At 50.5% G+C, this 17,444-nt stretch overlaps 1 protein-coding gene across 6 annotated transcripts in view; it reads right to left on the bottom strand.

Moving 5' to 3' along the window:
- Positions 1 to 17,444, bottom strand: part of AARS2 (alanyl-tRNA synthetase 2, mitochondrial) — a 40,660-nt gene that overhangs the window by 3,989 nt on the left and 19,227 nt on the right. For all 6 annotated transcript variants that reach the window (XM_072139779.1, XM_072139780.1, XM_072139777.1 and 3 more), the window contains exons 20-21: positions 2,324 to 2,410; positions 2,135 to 2,245 (exon numbers count right to left, since the gene is read on the bottom strand). In XM_072139779.1, coding sequence (XP_071995880.1) covers positions 2,135 to 2,245; positions 2,324 to 2,410 — 198 coding nt within the window. The remainder of the gene's footprint in view (positions 1 to 2,134; positions 2,246 to 2,323; positions 2,411 to 17,444) is intronic.

The raw sequence follows: 17,444 nt of genomic DNA, 5'->3' as shown, positions 1-17,444 counted from the left end.
TACACTGGAGACCCTGCACACAGCACACAGATAGTATAGACAGGCAGTGTGATGTTACATCTCATAGGGTACACTGGAGACCCTGCACACAGCACACAGATAGTATAGACAGGCAGTGTGATGTTACATCTCATAGGATACACTGGAGACCCTGCACACAGCACACAGATAGTATAGACAGGCAGTGTGATGTTACATCTCATAGGGTACACTGGAGACCCTGCACACAGCACACAGATAGTATAGACAGGCAGTGTGATGTCACATCTCATAGGATACACTGGAGACCCTGCACACAGCACACACAGATAGTATAGACAGGCAGTGTGATGTCACATCTCATAGGATACACTGGAGACTCTGCACACAGCACACAGATAGTATAGACAGGCAGTGTGATGTCACATCTCATAGGATACACTGGAGACCCTGCACACAGCACACAGATAGTATAGACAGGCAGTGTGATGTTACATCTCATAGGATACACTGGAGGCTCTGCACACAGCACACAGATAGTATAGACAGGCAGTGTGATGTCACATCTCATAGGATACACTGGAGACCCTGCACACAGCACACAGATAGTATAGACAGGCAGTGTGATGTTACATCTCATAGGATACACTGGAGGCTCTGCACACAGCACACAGATAGTATAGACAGGCAGTGTGATGTCACATCTCATAGGATACACTGGAGACCCTGCACACAGCACACAGATAGTATAGACAGGCAGTGTGATGTTACATCTCATAGGATACACTGGAGACCCTGCACACAGCACACAGATAGTATAGACAGGCAGTGTGATGTCACATCTCATAGGATACACTGGAGACCCTGCACACAGCACACAGATAGTATAGACAGGCAGTGTGATGTCACATCTCATAGGATACACTGGAGACTCTGCACACAGCACACAGATAGTATAGACAGGCAGTGTGATGTCACATCTCATAGGATACACTGGAGACTCTGCACACAGCACACAGATAGTATAGACAGGCAGTGTGATGTTACATCTCATAGGATACACTGGAGACCCTGCACACAGCACACACAGATAGTATAGACAGGCAGTGTGATGTCACATCTCATAGGATACACTGGAGGCTCTGCACACAGCACACAGATAGTATAGACAGGCAGTGTGATGTTACATCTCATAGGATACACTGGAGACTCTGCACACAGCACACAGATAGTATAGACAGGCAGTGTGATGTCACATCTCATAGGATACACTGGAGACCCTGCACACAGCACACAGATAGTATAGACAGGCAGTGTGATGTTACATCTCATAGGATACACTGGAGACCCTGCACACAGCACACAGATAGTATAGACAGGCAGTGTGATGTCACATCTCATAGGATACACTGGAGACCCTGCACACAGCACACAGATAGTATAGACAGGCAGTGTGATGTTACATCTCATAGAATACACTGGAGGCTCTGCACACAGCACACAGATAGTATAGACAGGCAGTGTGATGTCACATCTCATAGGATACACTGGAGACCCTGCACACGGCACACACAGATAGTATATACAGGCAGTGTGATGTCACATCTCATAGGATACACTGGAGACCCTGCACACAGCACACAGATAGTATAGACAGGCAGTGTGATGTCACATCTCATAGGATACACTGGAGACCCTGCACACAGCACACAGATAGTATAGACAGGCAGTGTGATGTTACATCTCATAGGATACACTGGAGACTCTGCACACAGCACACAGATAGTATAGACAGGCAGTGTGATGTCACATCTCATAGGATACACTGGAGACCCTGCACACAGCACACAGATAGTATAGACAGGCAGTGTGATGTTACATCTCATAGGATACACTGGAGACTCTGCACACAGCACACAGATAGTATAGACAGGCAGTGTGATGTCACATCTCATAGGATACACTGGAGACCCTGCACACAGCACACAGATAGTATAGACAGGCAGTGTGATGTCACATATCATAGGATACACTGGAGACTCTGCACACAGCACACAGATAGTATATACAGGCAGTGTGATGTTACATCTCATAGGATACACTGGAGAGCAGAGGAAGAGATTCTGGACTATAACCCCCACCATCCACCACTCACCTTGGGGACATGACATGCGCACAGAACTTTCCCAGAGCTTTGCTTACTGAGCAGCATCACAGCCGCGCCGGGACGTCTGTCACACACCTGATTCACCAACTTCACCAGCACCTACCCGAGACACAGAGGTAAGTACCCAGACCGAGCGCACCCAATACCCTCCCTGCAGGGTCACGGGTCACAACTCACCGGGATGGACTCCACACACACAGAGTCTACAATGAGCGGCTGATGGGGGGAGAACTTCTCCACCAGACTCCCAACCATCTCCATAGCCTAGGAGAGACCACAGGACATCCTGTATTATACTCCAGAGCTGCACTCACTATTCTGCTGCTGGTGCAGTCACTGTGTACATACATGACATTACTTATCCTGTACTGATCCTGAGTTACATCCTGTATTATACCCCAGAGCTGCACTCACTATTCTGCTGCTGGTGCAGTCACTGTGTACATACATGACATTACTTATCCTGTACTGATCCTGAGTTACATCCTGTATTATACCCCAGAGCTGCACTCACTATTCTGCTGCTGGTGCAGTCACCGTGTACATACATGACATTACTTATCCTGTACTGATCCTGAGTTACATCCTGTATTATACTCCAGAGCTGCACTCACTATTCTGCTGCTGGTGCAGTCACTGTGTACATACATGACATTACTTATCCTGTACTGATCCTGAGTTACATCCTGTATTATACCCCAGAGCTGCACTCACTATTCTGCTGCTGGTGCAGTCACTGTGTACATACATGACATTACTTATCCTGTACTGATCCTGAGTTACATCCTGTATTATACCCCAGAGCTGCACTCACTATTCTGCTGCTGGTGCAGTCACCGTGTACATACATGACATTACTTATCCTGTACTGATCCTGAGTTACATCCTGTATTATACTCCAGAGCTGCACTCACTATTCTGCTGCTGGTGCAGTCACTGTGTACATACATGACATTACTTATCCTGTACTGATCCTGAGTTACATCCTGTAAATCTTTTATTTTATATAAAAGTGAAAAACATAACAATAATAAACATAAATAAAGCCATAACTTCTGGCAAAAGAATTACAAAAGAACAAATATAAACGAAAATAAACTTACAAAACCTCCTGGCCCAGCCACACACACACCACACACTCAGCATGAAAACAAACAAAACCTTCACCCAGTCCCACCACCTAAATTTTTTTTTTTTTTTTTTTTTATATCGAAATACACAGCAAAATACACATAAATAAATAAACAATAAATAAACACAGAAATAACAATGAATATAACGGAAATAACATTAACATTAAATAACAATAAATATAACTAACTAAATCCCACGCCCATCACCCTCCCCCCCCCCCCCAGACACTGGTCTAACGTCCAAAGTTCACGCTATATAGTCCAGACCAGTGCCCAGGATCGTATAGTCCAAGTCCCGTCCACCCCCCTCCCAACCTAACACCCTAACACCAACACCCCAAAACCAACCAACCTATACACACAAGAACTATAACTACATATAACACAAGATACAAACACATTAAACATACCAACATATATCAAAACCACATAAAGCCCAGGTTCGGCGCCTGCAAGCCCTACATCACTATAACCTCAGATACAAAACAAAAATCTACAGTGTCAGCTTCAGCCCAACACCAGGAGCGGAGATGACAGACTAAGGGACACTAAAGGAGAACCCCCTCCAAAGGAGAGAGGCCCTCCCCGTGCCCAGCCTCTCATACTCCAGAGAGCGCACCTTCACCAGGTCACCCAGAATGTTCCTAACCACCTCATCCACCGGGAGGATTTTACGCTGCGTCGACACTAAACACCGTGCGTTCCACGTGTGGTACCTGACCACTAGACTGACTAGGAATAACGTGCAGCGGTCCCGGCCACCCAGGCCTCTGAATGCTCCATAGGCCCACTCCGCATAGGAGAGACCGGCCAACCCGGGCCAATGGATGGAAGCGCCCACCCGGTTGTACACCTCTGTGTTAAAGGGGCACTGAAGCAGGAAGTGGTCCATGCACTCCAGCAGGCCACCGCACTCCTCCCGGGGACAACCCCTTTCCTCAGAGCTCCTACACTTCAGATTGTCCCTCACACACAGCTTTCCATGGAAGCAGCGCCAAGCCAAGTCCCAAAACTTCAAGGGGATCCGGATAGAATTCAATAAACTCAAACCCACCCCCAGATCCCGACTTGGGCAATCCCTGAGGGCCAGAGGCTTCTGGAAATGGGTCAACAGAACCCTCTTGTCAAGGATTTTCCTCGACATGGTCCTGATCTCCCACATTCCCAGACCCCACCGGCGAATCACCTTCAGAACCGGGGTAGCATAAGCCGGAAGATGCCCATGCGGTGTACGGAGATCCTTCACTTGCCCTCCTGTCTCCCATTCCTGGAAGAAAGGCCGAAACCATCCCCTGCAGGAGTATACCCACGGAGGAGCCCTCTCTTTCCAGAGGTTTGCAACATTGATCTTAAGAAAGGTATTCACTAGGAACACCACAGGGTTGACCATACACAACCCTCCTTGTCTCCTCGTGCGGTAAGTAACCTCCCTCTTGATAAGGTTCAGCCTATTCCCCCATAACAGCTGGAAGAACAGACTGTAGACCCGAGTCCAGAGGGGTTCTGGCAACATGCACACACTGCCCAGATATATCAGCAATGGGAGCAGGTAAGTTTTGATCAGATTAACCCTTTCTCTGAGGGTCAAAGACCAACCCTTCCACTGGTCCACCCTCTGAGCGGCGATCTTAAGCCTGCCGTCCCAGTTTTGCATGGGGTAATCCCCCTGGCCAAATTCGATGCCGAGAACATTGGCAGAGTCTTGGGGCCCTGGAAGAGTGTCCGGGAGATCAAAGCCTGGACCTCCCTCTCCCAGCCAGAGACTCTCACACTTATCCCGGTTGATCTTGGACCCAGAAGCCTCTGAGTAGCGGTCAACTTCTGACATCACCCATTGCGCCTCCCCTCTCGAGGACACAAAAACAGTGACGTCATCGGCATACGCTACCACCCTTAGAGTGGCTTCCGGTGCTGCCCGGTCCATCCCGACTCCCACCAACGGCCCACGATCAACCCTCCTAAGGAATGGGTCAATCGCGAACACGTACAGTAGTGGGCTCAGAGGACAACCCTGGCGAACACCAGACCCAACCTCAAAAGAGCGGCCAATCCAACCGTTCACAAGCGGGAAACTCTCTGCCCCTGCGTACAAAACTTTCAGCCAATTGACAAACCCACCCGGCAGGCCATACCTCAGAAGGACAGACCAGAGGTACTCGTGGTTAACCCGATCAAACGCTTTTGCCTGATCCAAGGACAGCAAGTACCCCTTCCAGTTACCAGCCCTGCCCTGCTCCACTGCCTCCCGGACACAAAGCACAGCACTAAATGTACTGCGGCCTGGAACAGAGCAGTGCTGGGTCCCCGAAAGGAGCCGGGGTGCAAACTGCACCAGCCGATTAAACAGCACCTTTGCCAAAACCTTTCTGTCCGTATTGAGAAGCGCTATGGGACGCCAGTTCTCAATACGAGATCGGTCCTTACCCTTTGACAGGATGATCAGGGCAGACCTCCTCATTGACTTCGGCAGAGCGCCCGAGGAAAGACACTCATTGAATACCTCAGTCAAGAGGGGAACCAAGGCGTCCTTAAAGGTCTTATAAAACTCGGATGTTAAGCCATCCGGACCCGGCGATTTCTTGAGGGCGAGCCCTTCAATCGCCCGGCTGACTTCCTCTTCCCTAATCATCTCTGTCAAAACATCAAGAGAGGGGTCTACTCCTGGCTCAGGGACAGTTTCAGCCAGGAAAGCCGACATCACATCCCGATCTAGATCCTTCCTGCCCAAGAGGTGCGAGTAGAAGGATCTGACGACCTCCAGAATCCCTGATCTGGACCTTTTCAGGGATCCCGTACTGTCAACCAGTCCTGTGACAACTTTACCATTCACTGACATCTTGCAGTTTCTGTAAGGGTCGGGCGAGCGGTATTTCCCGTAATCCCTCTCAAAAACCAAAGATGCGTGTCTATCGTACTGACACCTCTTCAGCAAGGATTTCACTCTGGAGATGTCCTCACGACTACCTCCAGTCGAGACGAGATGCTCGAGTTTCCTCCTCAGGCCCTGATACAGGCGGTACCTGTCCAGGCTCCTGAGGCTCGAGAGCTGCCGGAAGAATCTCGCCACCCTTTTCTTGAGCATCTCCCACCACTCTGACTTACTGCTACAAAGGCCCAGCAATGGTACCTGGCTCTGAAGAAAGTCCTCAAAGGATTGTCTGATCTCTGCTTCTTCCAGGAGAGACGAATTGAGCTTCCAGTAGCCTCTTCCCATCCGGGGGGTCTCTGTAACATTCAGAGAAAACAAAATTAAACAGTGGTCGGAGAACTCCACCTCAACAACGGACACTGCTGAAGAGATGGCTTCCTCCTTTAAATAAAACCTGTCTATTCTAGACCTGCAGCTACCCCTATAATAGGTGAACCCCGCGTGGCCTGGGGTGTGCCGGATGTGGACATCCACCAGGCGAGCTTCACTGGCTATGCTATTAAGAGCGACGCTATCATAAGTCAGCTTGTCTCTGGAACCTCCCCTATCTTGGGACCTCGTGACAGCATTGAAGTCCCCTCCAAAGACCACCTGCCGACTTGTAAAAAGGTAGGGCTTGATCCTCATAAAGAGACACTTCCTGTCCCACTTGGACTGGGGACCATAGATGTTAATAAGACGAAGTTCTTGTCCCTTCATGAGGACATCCAGGATCAGGCACCTCCCCATTTCTAACTCAATAACTCGTCGGCATTCTACCGGTGCGGTAAAAAGGACCGCCACTCCGCTATACGGCTCGGCCGCAAGAGACCAATAGGAAGGCCCGTGTCTCCATTCCCTCTTAGCTTTAAACACGGCCGCCAAATCTGGCAGCCTGGTCTCCTGCAAAAATAAAATGTCGGCTTCAACACGGCCGAGAAAATCAAAGGCCGCAAATCTAGCCGCATCAGACTTAATGCTGGCGACATTAATGGACGCCAGTGTCAACGGAGTGGGTGCCGCCATCATGAGTGATTGAGTTAGACGGCTTTTTTCTTACTACCTCCCTTCCCTCTACTCTCCTCTGAGGATGATCCCTTTTCCCTTTTCCCTTCAGAATTGGGGCAACTTCTCTTTAACGAAATCGAGGTGTCCATGTTATTACTGGCCCCCAAGGACCCACCCGGACCACCCTCTCCTTCGTCCTTGTCTCCTGACTCTGAGTCAGTCTCCCACTCTGAGGACCCGGCTTCCCCAGAGGATAGAGACTCGGCGCCCCCTGCAGGCTGCTCCGCCGCCACCTCCAGAACCCCACCCTCAGCCTCTCCTTCCGAGGAGGCGATCTCATCGAGGGTGAGGAACTGGTTGGAAAGCTCAACCAGAGGGGAGGAAGTTTTCCCTTCCTTAGGTACCTTAGATACGCCGCGCTTTTTCTTTTTCTGCTTGCGCTTATTTTCTAGCCAAATCCTGTTATCCTCATCCATACTCTCATAATGGGAGGACGTGGAGGACATGGCACCTTTCTCGCGCTCCATCCTCCTGACCTCCTCATCCAACTCATCATCCCTCAGGGCCTCAGTAGCATGACCAGCCTCTGAGGAAGGACCAAGGGTCACCCCAGGAACCTGAGGCTTCCCCAGTTCTCTCCCTTTTTGTCTGGCTTCAAGCCGCCTCAACTGAGAAGGTGACTTATTCTTACTTTTCTTCACAGGCCCCTCAGCTCCTCCACCTCTGCTGGTACCCTCCCCAGCAGAAGCAACCTCATGGCTCTCCTCCACTGGGGTCACAACCGCATTGGCAAAGGAGCGAGGACAACGGCTGAAAGGGTGACCGAGCTCACCACACAGGTTACACCTAATGTCCTTACAGGATGCAGCGAGATGACCTAGCCCACCACACAAAGCGCACTTCTGCACTTGGCAGCTGGCGCTAAAGTGTGTGGGGTCACCGCACCTGTGACAGACCTTCGGCTGCCCCTGGTAGAAAATCAGGATTCTGTCCCGCCCAAGAAAGGCTGAAGAAGGAATGTGGGCGACTGTGCCGCCTGAACACTTCAACTTCATCATGAAGGTCCAGGCCCCAGACCAAATGCCAAATTCATCGCGGTTTTTCTGAGGTACCTGAACTACTTCGCCATAACGACTCAGCCAAGTCATGATGTCCATGCAAGAAAGTGACTCGTTACGGGTCAAAACGGTCACCTTCTTGACTGTGTTTTGGCGAGACACTGCTTGCACAGCAAAGTCTCGCCATGCGGGCTCGTTCTTTGCCAGCTCATAATTCGACCAGAAGAGCTCTAAGCCCTCCGGCCGAACAAAGCTGACATCGAACTCCGGAGTACCATAAGGATGTATCAGGGCAAAGATGTCACTAGCCCTGAAGTTCATCTTCAGGAGGAGCTCCACCACCCTTGACCTGGGTGGGCATGCGTCACTGCCCCTCCAGCGAAGACGAACCACATTCCTACGGGCAGCTCCGGGCCCGGTTGTGGGTAAAGACCATACAGTCTCTCCCCCCCTTTTCTCTTGGAAGGCTGCCAGGCCATGCCTGTCTGTCCAGAAGGACAGATCAACCTCTCTCCCCTCTACAGTGATTGACTTTTCCCCTCTCCTGAGAGCCTCCAGAAGACGCCTTTGCAAAACGCTATTCCCAGAGTCAGGAGACAAGGAGTTAACCCCACTTGCCCCAGCGGTGACACTCGCATAGCTCCTTATAGGAGCGGCCACCACTGGGGGTGCAGAAGGTCCAGCACGCACAACAGGATCACCCCCCTCAGCACCATTCACAACCCCCACATTCACCACACTATGTACATTACTGCCTCGCTTCCTTGCATCACTGCCTCGCTTCCTTGCATCACTCACACCAGCTGGGCCAGGAGGACCTGGGGTTGCCTCGGCGTCACTGGGCACTGGGGGTAGAGCCACCTCCATAGCTGATACAGCCTGAGAAGAGGCAGCTCCAACCCCGATCTTACTTGTGCCCTCTGCCTCATTGGCATTAACCCCTTGTTGTCCCACAGTTTTTCTAAGGTTTGAGCATCGCTGCTCGCTGGATGAAAGAGGCCGCTTGTCCTTATTGACTCCGGACAGTCTCTTATGGTCATCTCCAGGGTCAGATGCACCGATACAAAATAAAACTTTTCCTGCGCCCTTTCCCACAGGCTGCACAGGACGCTTGGGAGGCGCCGCACCACAAGCCCCAGCAGCCCCATCACACTGCCGCTGCCCACCGGAGCTAGATGCAGCCACAGCGCTAGGGGCCACAGGAGCCACCGCCACTGCCCCTGGCACCGGGCCACCCCCCCCTCCCACTGGGGGGCAGCGCACAGTACCAGGACCTGCTGGATCGCCCTCACTGTCCGGCCTTTCGGCCGATGCCTTCCCTGCACCATCCTTGCTACTGCAAACAAGGCTGGTGCTCTGCGCCATGATGGAACGTGGCTTTGCAATCTCCCCGCACCCTGGCACCGAGTCCACTGCAGGATTCGTGCTGGGCTGGGTAACGGGGCCTACACGACAGGCTGGCACTGCTGCCTGCCCGGAGGGAACAGGGAGGGGACGAAACACCAGATTCACCTCCTGAGACGCCTTGATCTTCCTGGCTCTCTTCTTTCTCTTTGGGTCGTCATCTGGCATATCATCGCCGAAGGTAAAGTTCTGGAGGTGAACTGGGGACTCAAGCTGACGGATCTGAGCCATTAGCGCCCCCCCCTGGCCGCTGTCATCACTTTCCTCCTCCAGGTTGGCAGAGCCGCAGCCTGATGGTAATGGCGCTTGCTCTGCAGGCAGCCTGTCGTGCGAGGCCTGCTGGTGTTGGTGCAGGCCACCAGACGGACACGGCAGGTCTTCCTCATCCTCCTCATCATCGCCATCATCCGCCTGGATCTCAAGCCCCTTCAGCTTTCTCAGCTGCTCTTGTTGCATTTTTTCAAATCTGGTGTCATTCTCAAGCTTTTCCCGGAACGGACCGCTGTTTTCACGGATAAGCCGACGCTTCTCCTCCAGAGCGGTGACCTCGGCTTTAAGCCTGTTGATGGTGGTAAGAAGATCAGGCTTCTTCTTCTTAGTGGCCACCCCCGCTAGGGCCAAGGTCTCCCTTATCTCCTCCTGGAGCCTCCTCAGCGCTTTTCCGCCTTCCTCGTACTCACGGAGGTGCTCAGCAATCCGGGAGCCATAGATGGTAGCAGACTCCCGGGCCTTTAGATGTCCCCATGCTTTTTGCACACCTCCGTGAGCACCCAGCTTTCCAGCTGAACCACCCAACTTTCCCGCACAGTCACTCAGCTTTCCAGGAGGAGCACTCAGGCTGATGTTACTTGCCTTGATCTTCTGTGAACCGGAGACCTTGCGGCTTCCCTGGGTCTTGGGGGTGGCAGCCGAGGTCACATCGCTGCGTCCTTGGGTTCGGGCAGATCTTCTCACCCCCTCCATGTTGGCCGGTATCTGGCTTTTCCTGCCCCCCGCCGGCCTAGTCCGAGAGGCAGAAGCCCGGGATTTGCCTGGTTCACTCATCCCAGAAAACCCACTCCCTCCCTGGGGAGGAGAGAGCAGGCCTGGGTGGATTGGTCTTCCACCAGGTGGTGCAGGAGCTCAGCAGCACACAACCACACCCTTCAGTAGCACACAGCAGAATGAGATTGCACTCACTATTCTGCTGCTGGTGCAGTCACTGTGTACATACATGACATTACTTATCCTGTACTGATCCTGAGTTACATCCTGTATTATACCCCAGAGCTGCACTCACTATTCTGCTGCTGGTGCAGTCACTGTGTACATACATGACATTACTTATCCTGTACTGATCCTGAGTAACATCCTGTATTATACCCCAGAGCTGCACTCACTATTCTGCTGCTGGTGCAGTCACCGTGTACATACATGACATTACTTATCCTGTACTGATCCTGAGTTACATCCTGTATTATACCCCAGAGCTGCACTCACTATTCTGCTGCTGGTGCAGTCACTGTGTACATACATGACATTACTTATCCTGTACTGATCCTGAGTTACATCCTGTATTATACCCCAGAGCTGCACTCACTATTCTGCTGCTGGTGCAGTCACTGTGTACATACATGACATTACTTATCCTGTACTGATCCTGAGTTACATCCTGTATTATACCCCAGAGCTGCACTCACTATTCTGCTGCTGGTGCAGTCACTGTGTACATACATGACATTACTTATCCTGTACTGATCCTGAGTTACATCCTGTATTATACCCCAGAGCTGCACTCACTATTCTGCTGCTGGTGCAGTCACCGTGTACATACATGACATTACTTATCCTGTACTGATCCTGAGTTACATCCTGTATTATACCCCAGAGCTGCACTCACTATTCTGCTGCTGGTGCAGTCACTGTGTACATACATGACATTACTTATCCTGTACTGATCCTGAGTTACATCCTGTATTATACCCCAGAGCTGCACTCACTATTCTGCTGCTGGTGCAGTCACTGTGTACATACATGACATTACTTATCCTGTACTGATCCTGAGTTACATCCTGTATTATACCCCAGAGCTGCACTCACTATTCTGCTGCTGGTGCAGTCACTGTGTACATACATGACATTACTTATCCTGTACTGATCCTGAGTTACATCCTGTATTATACCCCAGAGCTGCACTCACTATTCTGCTGCTGGTGCAGTCACTGTGTACATACATGACATTACTTATCCTGTACTGATCCTGAGTAACATCCTGTATTATACCCCAGAGCTGCACTCACTATTCTGCTGCTGGTGCAGTCACCGTGTACATACATGACATTACTTATCCTGTACTGATCCTGAGTTACATCCTGTATTATACCCCAGAGCTGCACTCACTATTCTGCTGCTGGTGCAGTCACTGTGTACATACATGACATTACTTATCCTGTACTGATCCTGAGTTACATCCTGTATTATACTCCAGAGCTGCACTCACTATTCTGCTGCTGGTGCAGTCACTGTGTACATACATGACATTACTTATCCTGTACTGATCCTGAGTTACATCCTGTATTATACCCCAGAGCTGCACTCACTATTCTGCTGCTGGTGCAGTCACTGTGTACATACATGACATTACTTATCCTGTACTGATCCTGAGTTACATCCTGTATTATACCCCAGAGCTGCACTCACTATTCTGCTGCTGGTGCAGTCACTGTGTACATACATGACATTACTTATCCTGTACTGATCCTGAGTTACATCCTGTATTATACCCCAGAGCTGCACTCACTATTCTGCTGCTGGTGCAGTCACTGTGTACATACATGACATTACTTATCCTGTACTGATCCTGAGTAACATCCTGTATTATACCCCAGAGCTGCACTCACTATTCTGCTGCTGGTGCAGTCACTGTGTACATACATGACATTACTTATCCTGTACTGATCCTGAGTTACATCCTGTATTATACCCCAGAGCTGCACTCACTATTCTGCTGCTGGTGCAGTCACTGTGTACATACATGACATTACTTATCCTGTACTGATCCTGAGTTACATCCTGTATTATACCTCAGAGCTGCACTCACTATTCTGCTGCTGGTGCAGTCACTGTGTAAATACATGACATTACTTATCCTGTACTGATCCTGAGTTACATCCTGTATTATACTCCAGAGCTGCACTCACTATTCTGCTGCTGGTGCAGTCACTGTGTACATACATGACATTACTTATCCTGTACTGATCCTGAGTTACATCCTGTATTATACTCCAGAGCTGCACTCACTATTCTGCTGCTGGTGCAGTCACTGTGTACATACATGACATTACTGATTCTGTACTGATCCTGAGTTACATCCTGTATTATACCCCAGAGCTGCACTCACTATTCTGCTGCTGGTGCAGTCACTGTGTAAATACATGACATTACTTATCCTGTACTGATCCTGAGTTACATCCTGTATTATACCCCAGAGCTGCACTCACTATTCTGCTGCTGGTACAGTCACTGTGTACATACATGACATTACTTATCCTGTACTGATCCTGAGTTACATCCTGTATTATACCCCAGAGCTGCACTCACTATTCTGCTGCTGGTACAGTCACTGTGTACATACATGACATTACTTATCCTGTACTGATCCTGAGTTACATCCTGTATTATACTCCAGAGCTGCACTCACTATTCTGCTGCTGGTGCAGTCACTGTGTATATACATGACATTACTTATCCTGTACTGATCCTGAGTTACATCCTGTAGATCTTTTATTTTATATAAAAGTAAAAAAACATAACAATACAAAAACATAATATACAATATATACAATCTCTTACCTGCTGGTCCAGCCACATTCACACCTAGTAAAAACAATAACTTAAAATACACCGAAATGAATGAACACCAAATACCACAACCCCCACCCAACCGATTATCACAACCTAAACCAAACCAATAAACAATAAGACAAGCCACACCCACAAATAAAACATAAATGACTATAAATATACATAAACCCACCCCACACCCTCTAATAACAAACCACCCCACACAGACCACATCCCACACCCATTTTTTTTTTTTTTTTTTTAAATATATAATAACAAATACACACAACACTACACTAAACTAAATCCCTCGCCCGCACCCTCCCCTTCCCCCCAGACACTGGTCTAACGTCCAAAGTTTGCGTTAAGTAGTCCAGACCAGTGCCCAGGGTCATAGAGTCCAACGTAAATCCCACCACCATCACCCCCCTCCCAACCTAACACTGTGTCCCAAACCCCACTATATACAATATATACAATATATATACAGTAATTACAACATAACATAAAGAAACCAGAATACAAATAAAATCTCAAAATCTCAACAACATCAATCAAAACCACATAAAGCCCAGGTTCGGCGCCTGCAAGCCCAACATCACTACATGCCCAGAACACAAAACAAAAATCTACAGTGCAGCATCAGCCCAACACCAGGAGAGGAGATGACAGACTAAGGGACACTAAAGGAGAACCCCCTCCAAAGGAGAGAGGCCCTCCCCGTGCCCAGCCTCTCATACTCCAGAGAGCGCACCTTCACCAGGTCACCCAGAATGTTCCTAACCACCTCATCCACCGGGAGGATTTTACGCTGCGTCGATACTAAACACCGTGCGTTCCACGTGTGGTACCTGACCACTAGACTGACTAGAAATAACGTGCAGCGGTCCCGGCCACCCAGGCCTCTGAATGCTCCATAGGCCCACTCCGCATAGGAGAGACCGGCCAACCCGGGCCAATGGATGGAAGCGCCCACCCGGTTGTACACCTCTGTGTTAAAGGGGCACTGAAGCAGGAAGTGGTCCATGCTCTCCAGCAGGCCACCGTATTCCTCCCGGGGACAACCCCTTTCCTCAGAGCTCCTACACTTCAGATTGTCCCTCACACACAGCTTTCCATGGAAGCAGCGCCAAGTCACATCCCAAAACTTCAAGGGGATCCTGATGGAATTCAATAAACTCAAACCCACCCCAAGATCCCGACTTGGGCAATCCCTGAGGGCCAGAGGCTTCTGGAAATGGGTCAACAGAACCCTCTTGTCAAGGACTTTCCTCGACATGGTCCTGATCTCCCACATTCCCAGACCCCACCGGCGAATCACCTTCAGAACCGGGGTAGCATAAGCCGGAAGATGCCCATGCGGTGTGCGAAGATCCTTCACTTGTCCTCCTGTCTCCCATTCCTGGAAGAAAGGCCGAAACCATCCCCTGCAGGAGTATACCCACGGAGGAGCCCTCTCTTTCCAGAGGTTGGCGATATTGATCTTAAGAAAGGTATTCACTAGGAACACCACAGGGTTGACCATACACAACCCTCCTTGTCTCCTCGTGCGGTAAGTAACCTCCCTCTTGATTAGGTTCAGCCTATTCCCCCATAACAGCTGGAAGAACAGACTGTAGACCCGAGTCCAGAGGGGTTCTGGCAACATGCACACACTGCCCAGATATATCAGCAATGGGAGCAGGTAAGTTTTAATCAGGTTAACCCTTTCTCTGAGGGTCAAAGACCAACCCTTCCACTGGTCCACCCTCTGAGCGGCGATCTTAAGCCTGCCGTCCCAGTTTTGCATGGGGTAATCCCCCTGGCCAAATTCGATGCCGAGAACTTTGGCAGAGTCTTGGGGCCCTGGAAGAGTGTCCGGGAGATCAAAGCCTGGACCTCCCTCTCCCAGCCAGAGACTCTCACACTTATCCCGGTTGATCTTGGACCCAGAAGCCTCTGAGTAGCGGTCAACCTCTGACATCACCCATTGCGCCTCCCCTCCCGAGGACACGAAAACGGTGACATCATCAGCATACGCTACCACCCTCAGAGTGGCTTCCGGTGCTGCCCGATCCATCCCGACTCCCACCAACGGCCCACGATCAACCCTCCTAAGGAATGGGTCAATCGCGAACACGTACAGTAGCGGGCTCAGAGGACAACCCTGGCGAACACCAGACCCGACCTCAAAAGAGCGGCCAATCCAACCGTTTACAAGCGGGAAACTCTCTGCCCCTGCGTACAAAACCTTTAGCCAATTGACAAACTCCCCCGGCAGGCCATACCTCAGAAGGACAGACCAGAGGTACTCGTGGTCAACCCGATCAAACGCTTTTGCCTGATCCAAGGACAGCAAGTACCCCTTCCAGTTACCAGCCCTGCCCTGCTCCACTGCCTCCCGAACACAAAGCACAGCACTAAATGTACTGCGGCCTGGAACAGAGCAGTGCTGGGTCCCCGAAAGGAGCCGGGGTGCAAACTGCACCAGCCGATTAAACAGCACCTTTGCCAAAACCTTTCTGTCCGTATTGAGAAGCGCTATGGGACGCCAGTTCTCAACACGAGATCGGTCCTTACCCTTTGACAGGATGATCAGGGCTGACCTCCTCATTGACTTCGGCAGAGCGCCCGAGGAAAGACACTCATTGAATACCTCAGTCAAGAGGGGAACCAAGGCGTCCTTAAAGGTCTTATAAAACTCGGATGTTAAGCCATCCGGACCCGGCGATTTCTTGAGGGCGAGCCCTTCAATCGCCCGGCTGACTTCCTCTTCCCTGATCATCTCTGTCAAAACATCAAGAGAGGGGTCTACTCCTGGCTCAGGGACAGTTTCAGCCAGGAAAGCCGACATCACATCCCGATCTAGATCCTTCCTGCCCAAGAGGTGTGAGTAGAAGGATCTGACGACCTCCAGGATCCCTGATCTGGACCTTTTCAGGGATCCCGTACTGTCAACCAGTCCCGTGACAACTTTACCATTCACTGACATCTTGCAGTTTCTGTAAGGGTCGGGCGAGCGGTATTTCCCGTAATCCCTCTCAAAAACCAAAGATGCGTGTCTATCGTACTGACACCTCTTCAGCAAAGATTTCACTCTGGAGATGTCCTCACGACTACCTCCAGTCGAGACGAGGTGCTCGAGTTTCCTCCTCAGGCCCTGATACAGGCGGTACCTGTCCAGGCTCCTGAGGCTCGAGAGCTGGCGGAAGAATCTCGCCACCCTTTTCTTGAGCATCTCCCACCACTCTGACTTACTGCTACAAAGGCCCAGCAATGGTACCTGGCTCTGAAGAAAGTCCTCAAAGGATTGTCTGATCTCCGCTTCCTCCAGGAGAGACGAATTGAGCTTCCAGTAGCCTCTTCCCATCCGGGGGGTCTCTGTAACATTCAGAGAAAACAAAATTAGACAGTGGTAGGAGAACTCCACCTCAACAACGGACACTGCTGAAGAGATGGCTTCCTCCTTTAAATAAAACCTGTCTATTCTAGACCTGCAGCTACCCCTATAATAGGTGAACCCCGCGTGGCCTGGGGTGTGCCGGATGTGGACATCCACCAGGCGAGCCTCACTGGCTATACTATTAAGAGCGACGCTATCATAAGTCAGCTTGTCTCTGGAACCTCCCCTATCCTGGGACCTCGTGACAGCATTGAAGTCCCCTCCAAAGACCACCTGCCGACTTGTAAAAAGGTAGGGCTTGATACTCATAAAGAGACACTTCCTGTCCCACTTGGACTGGGGACCATAGATGTTAATTAGGCGAAGTTCTTGTCCCTTCATGAGGACATCCAGGATCAGGCACCTCCCCATTTCTAACTCAATAACCCGTCGGCATTCTACCGGTGCGGTAAAAAGTACCGCCACTCCGCTATACGGCTCGGCCGCAAGAGACCAAAAGGAAGGCCCGTGTCTCCATTCCCTCTTAGCTTTAAACACGGCCGCCAAATCTGGCAGCCTGGTCTCCTGCAAAAATAAAATGTCG

This window comes from Engystomops pustulosus, chromosome 3 (genome assembly GCF_040894005.1).
Source record: "Engystomops pustulosus chromosome 3, aEngPut4.maternal, whole genome shotgun sequence".
NCBI classification, from domain to species: Eukaryota; Metazoa; Chordata; class Amphibia; order Anura; family Leptodactylidae; genus Engystomops; species Engystomops pustulosus.
This window is presented reverse-complemented; position numbering and strand designations above follow the sequence as displayed.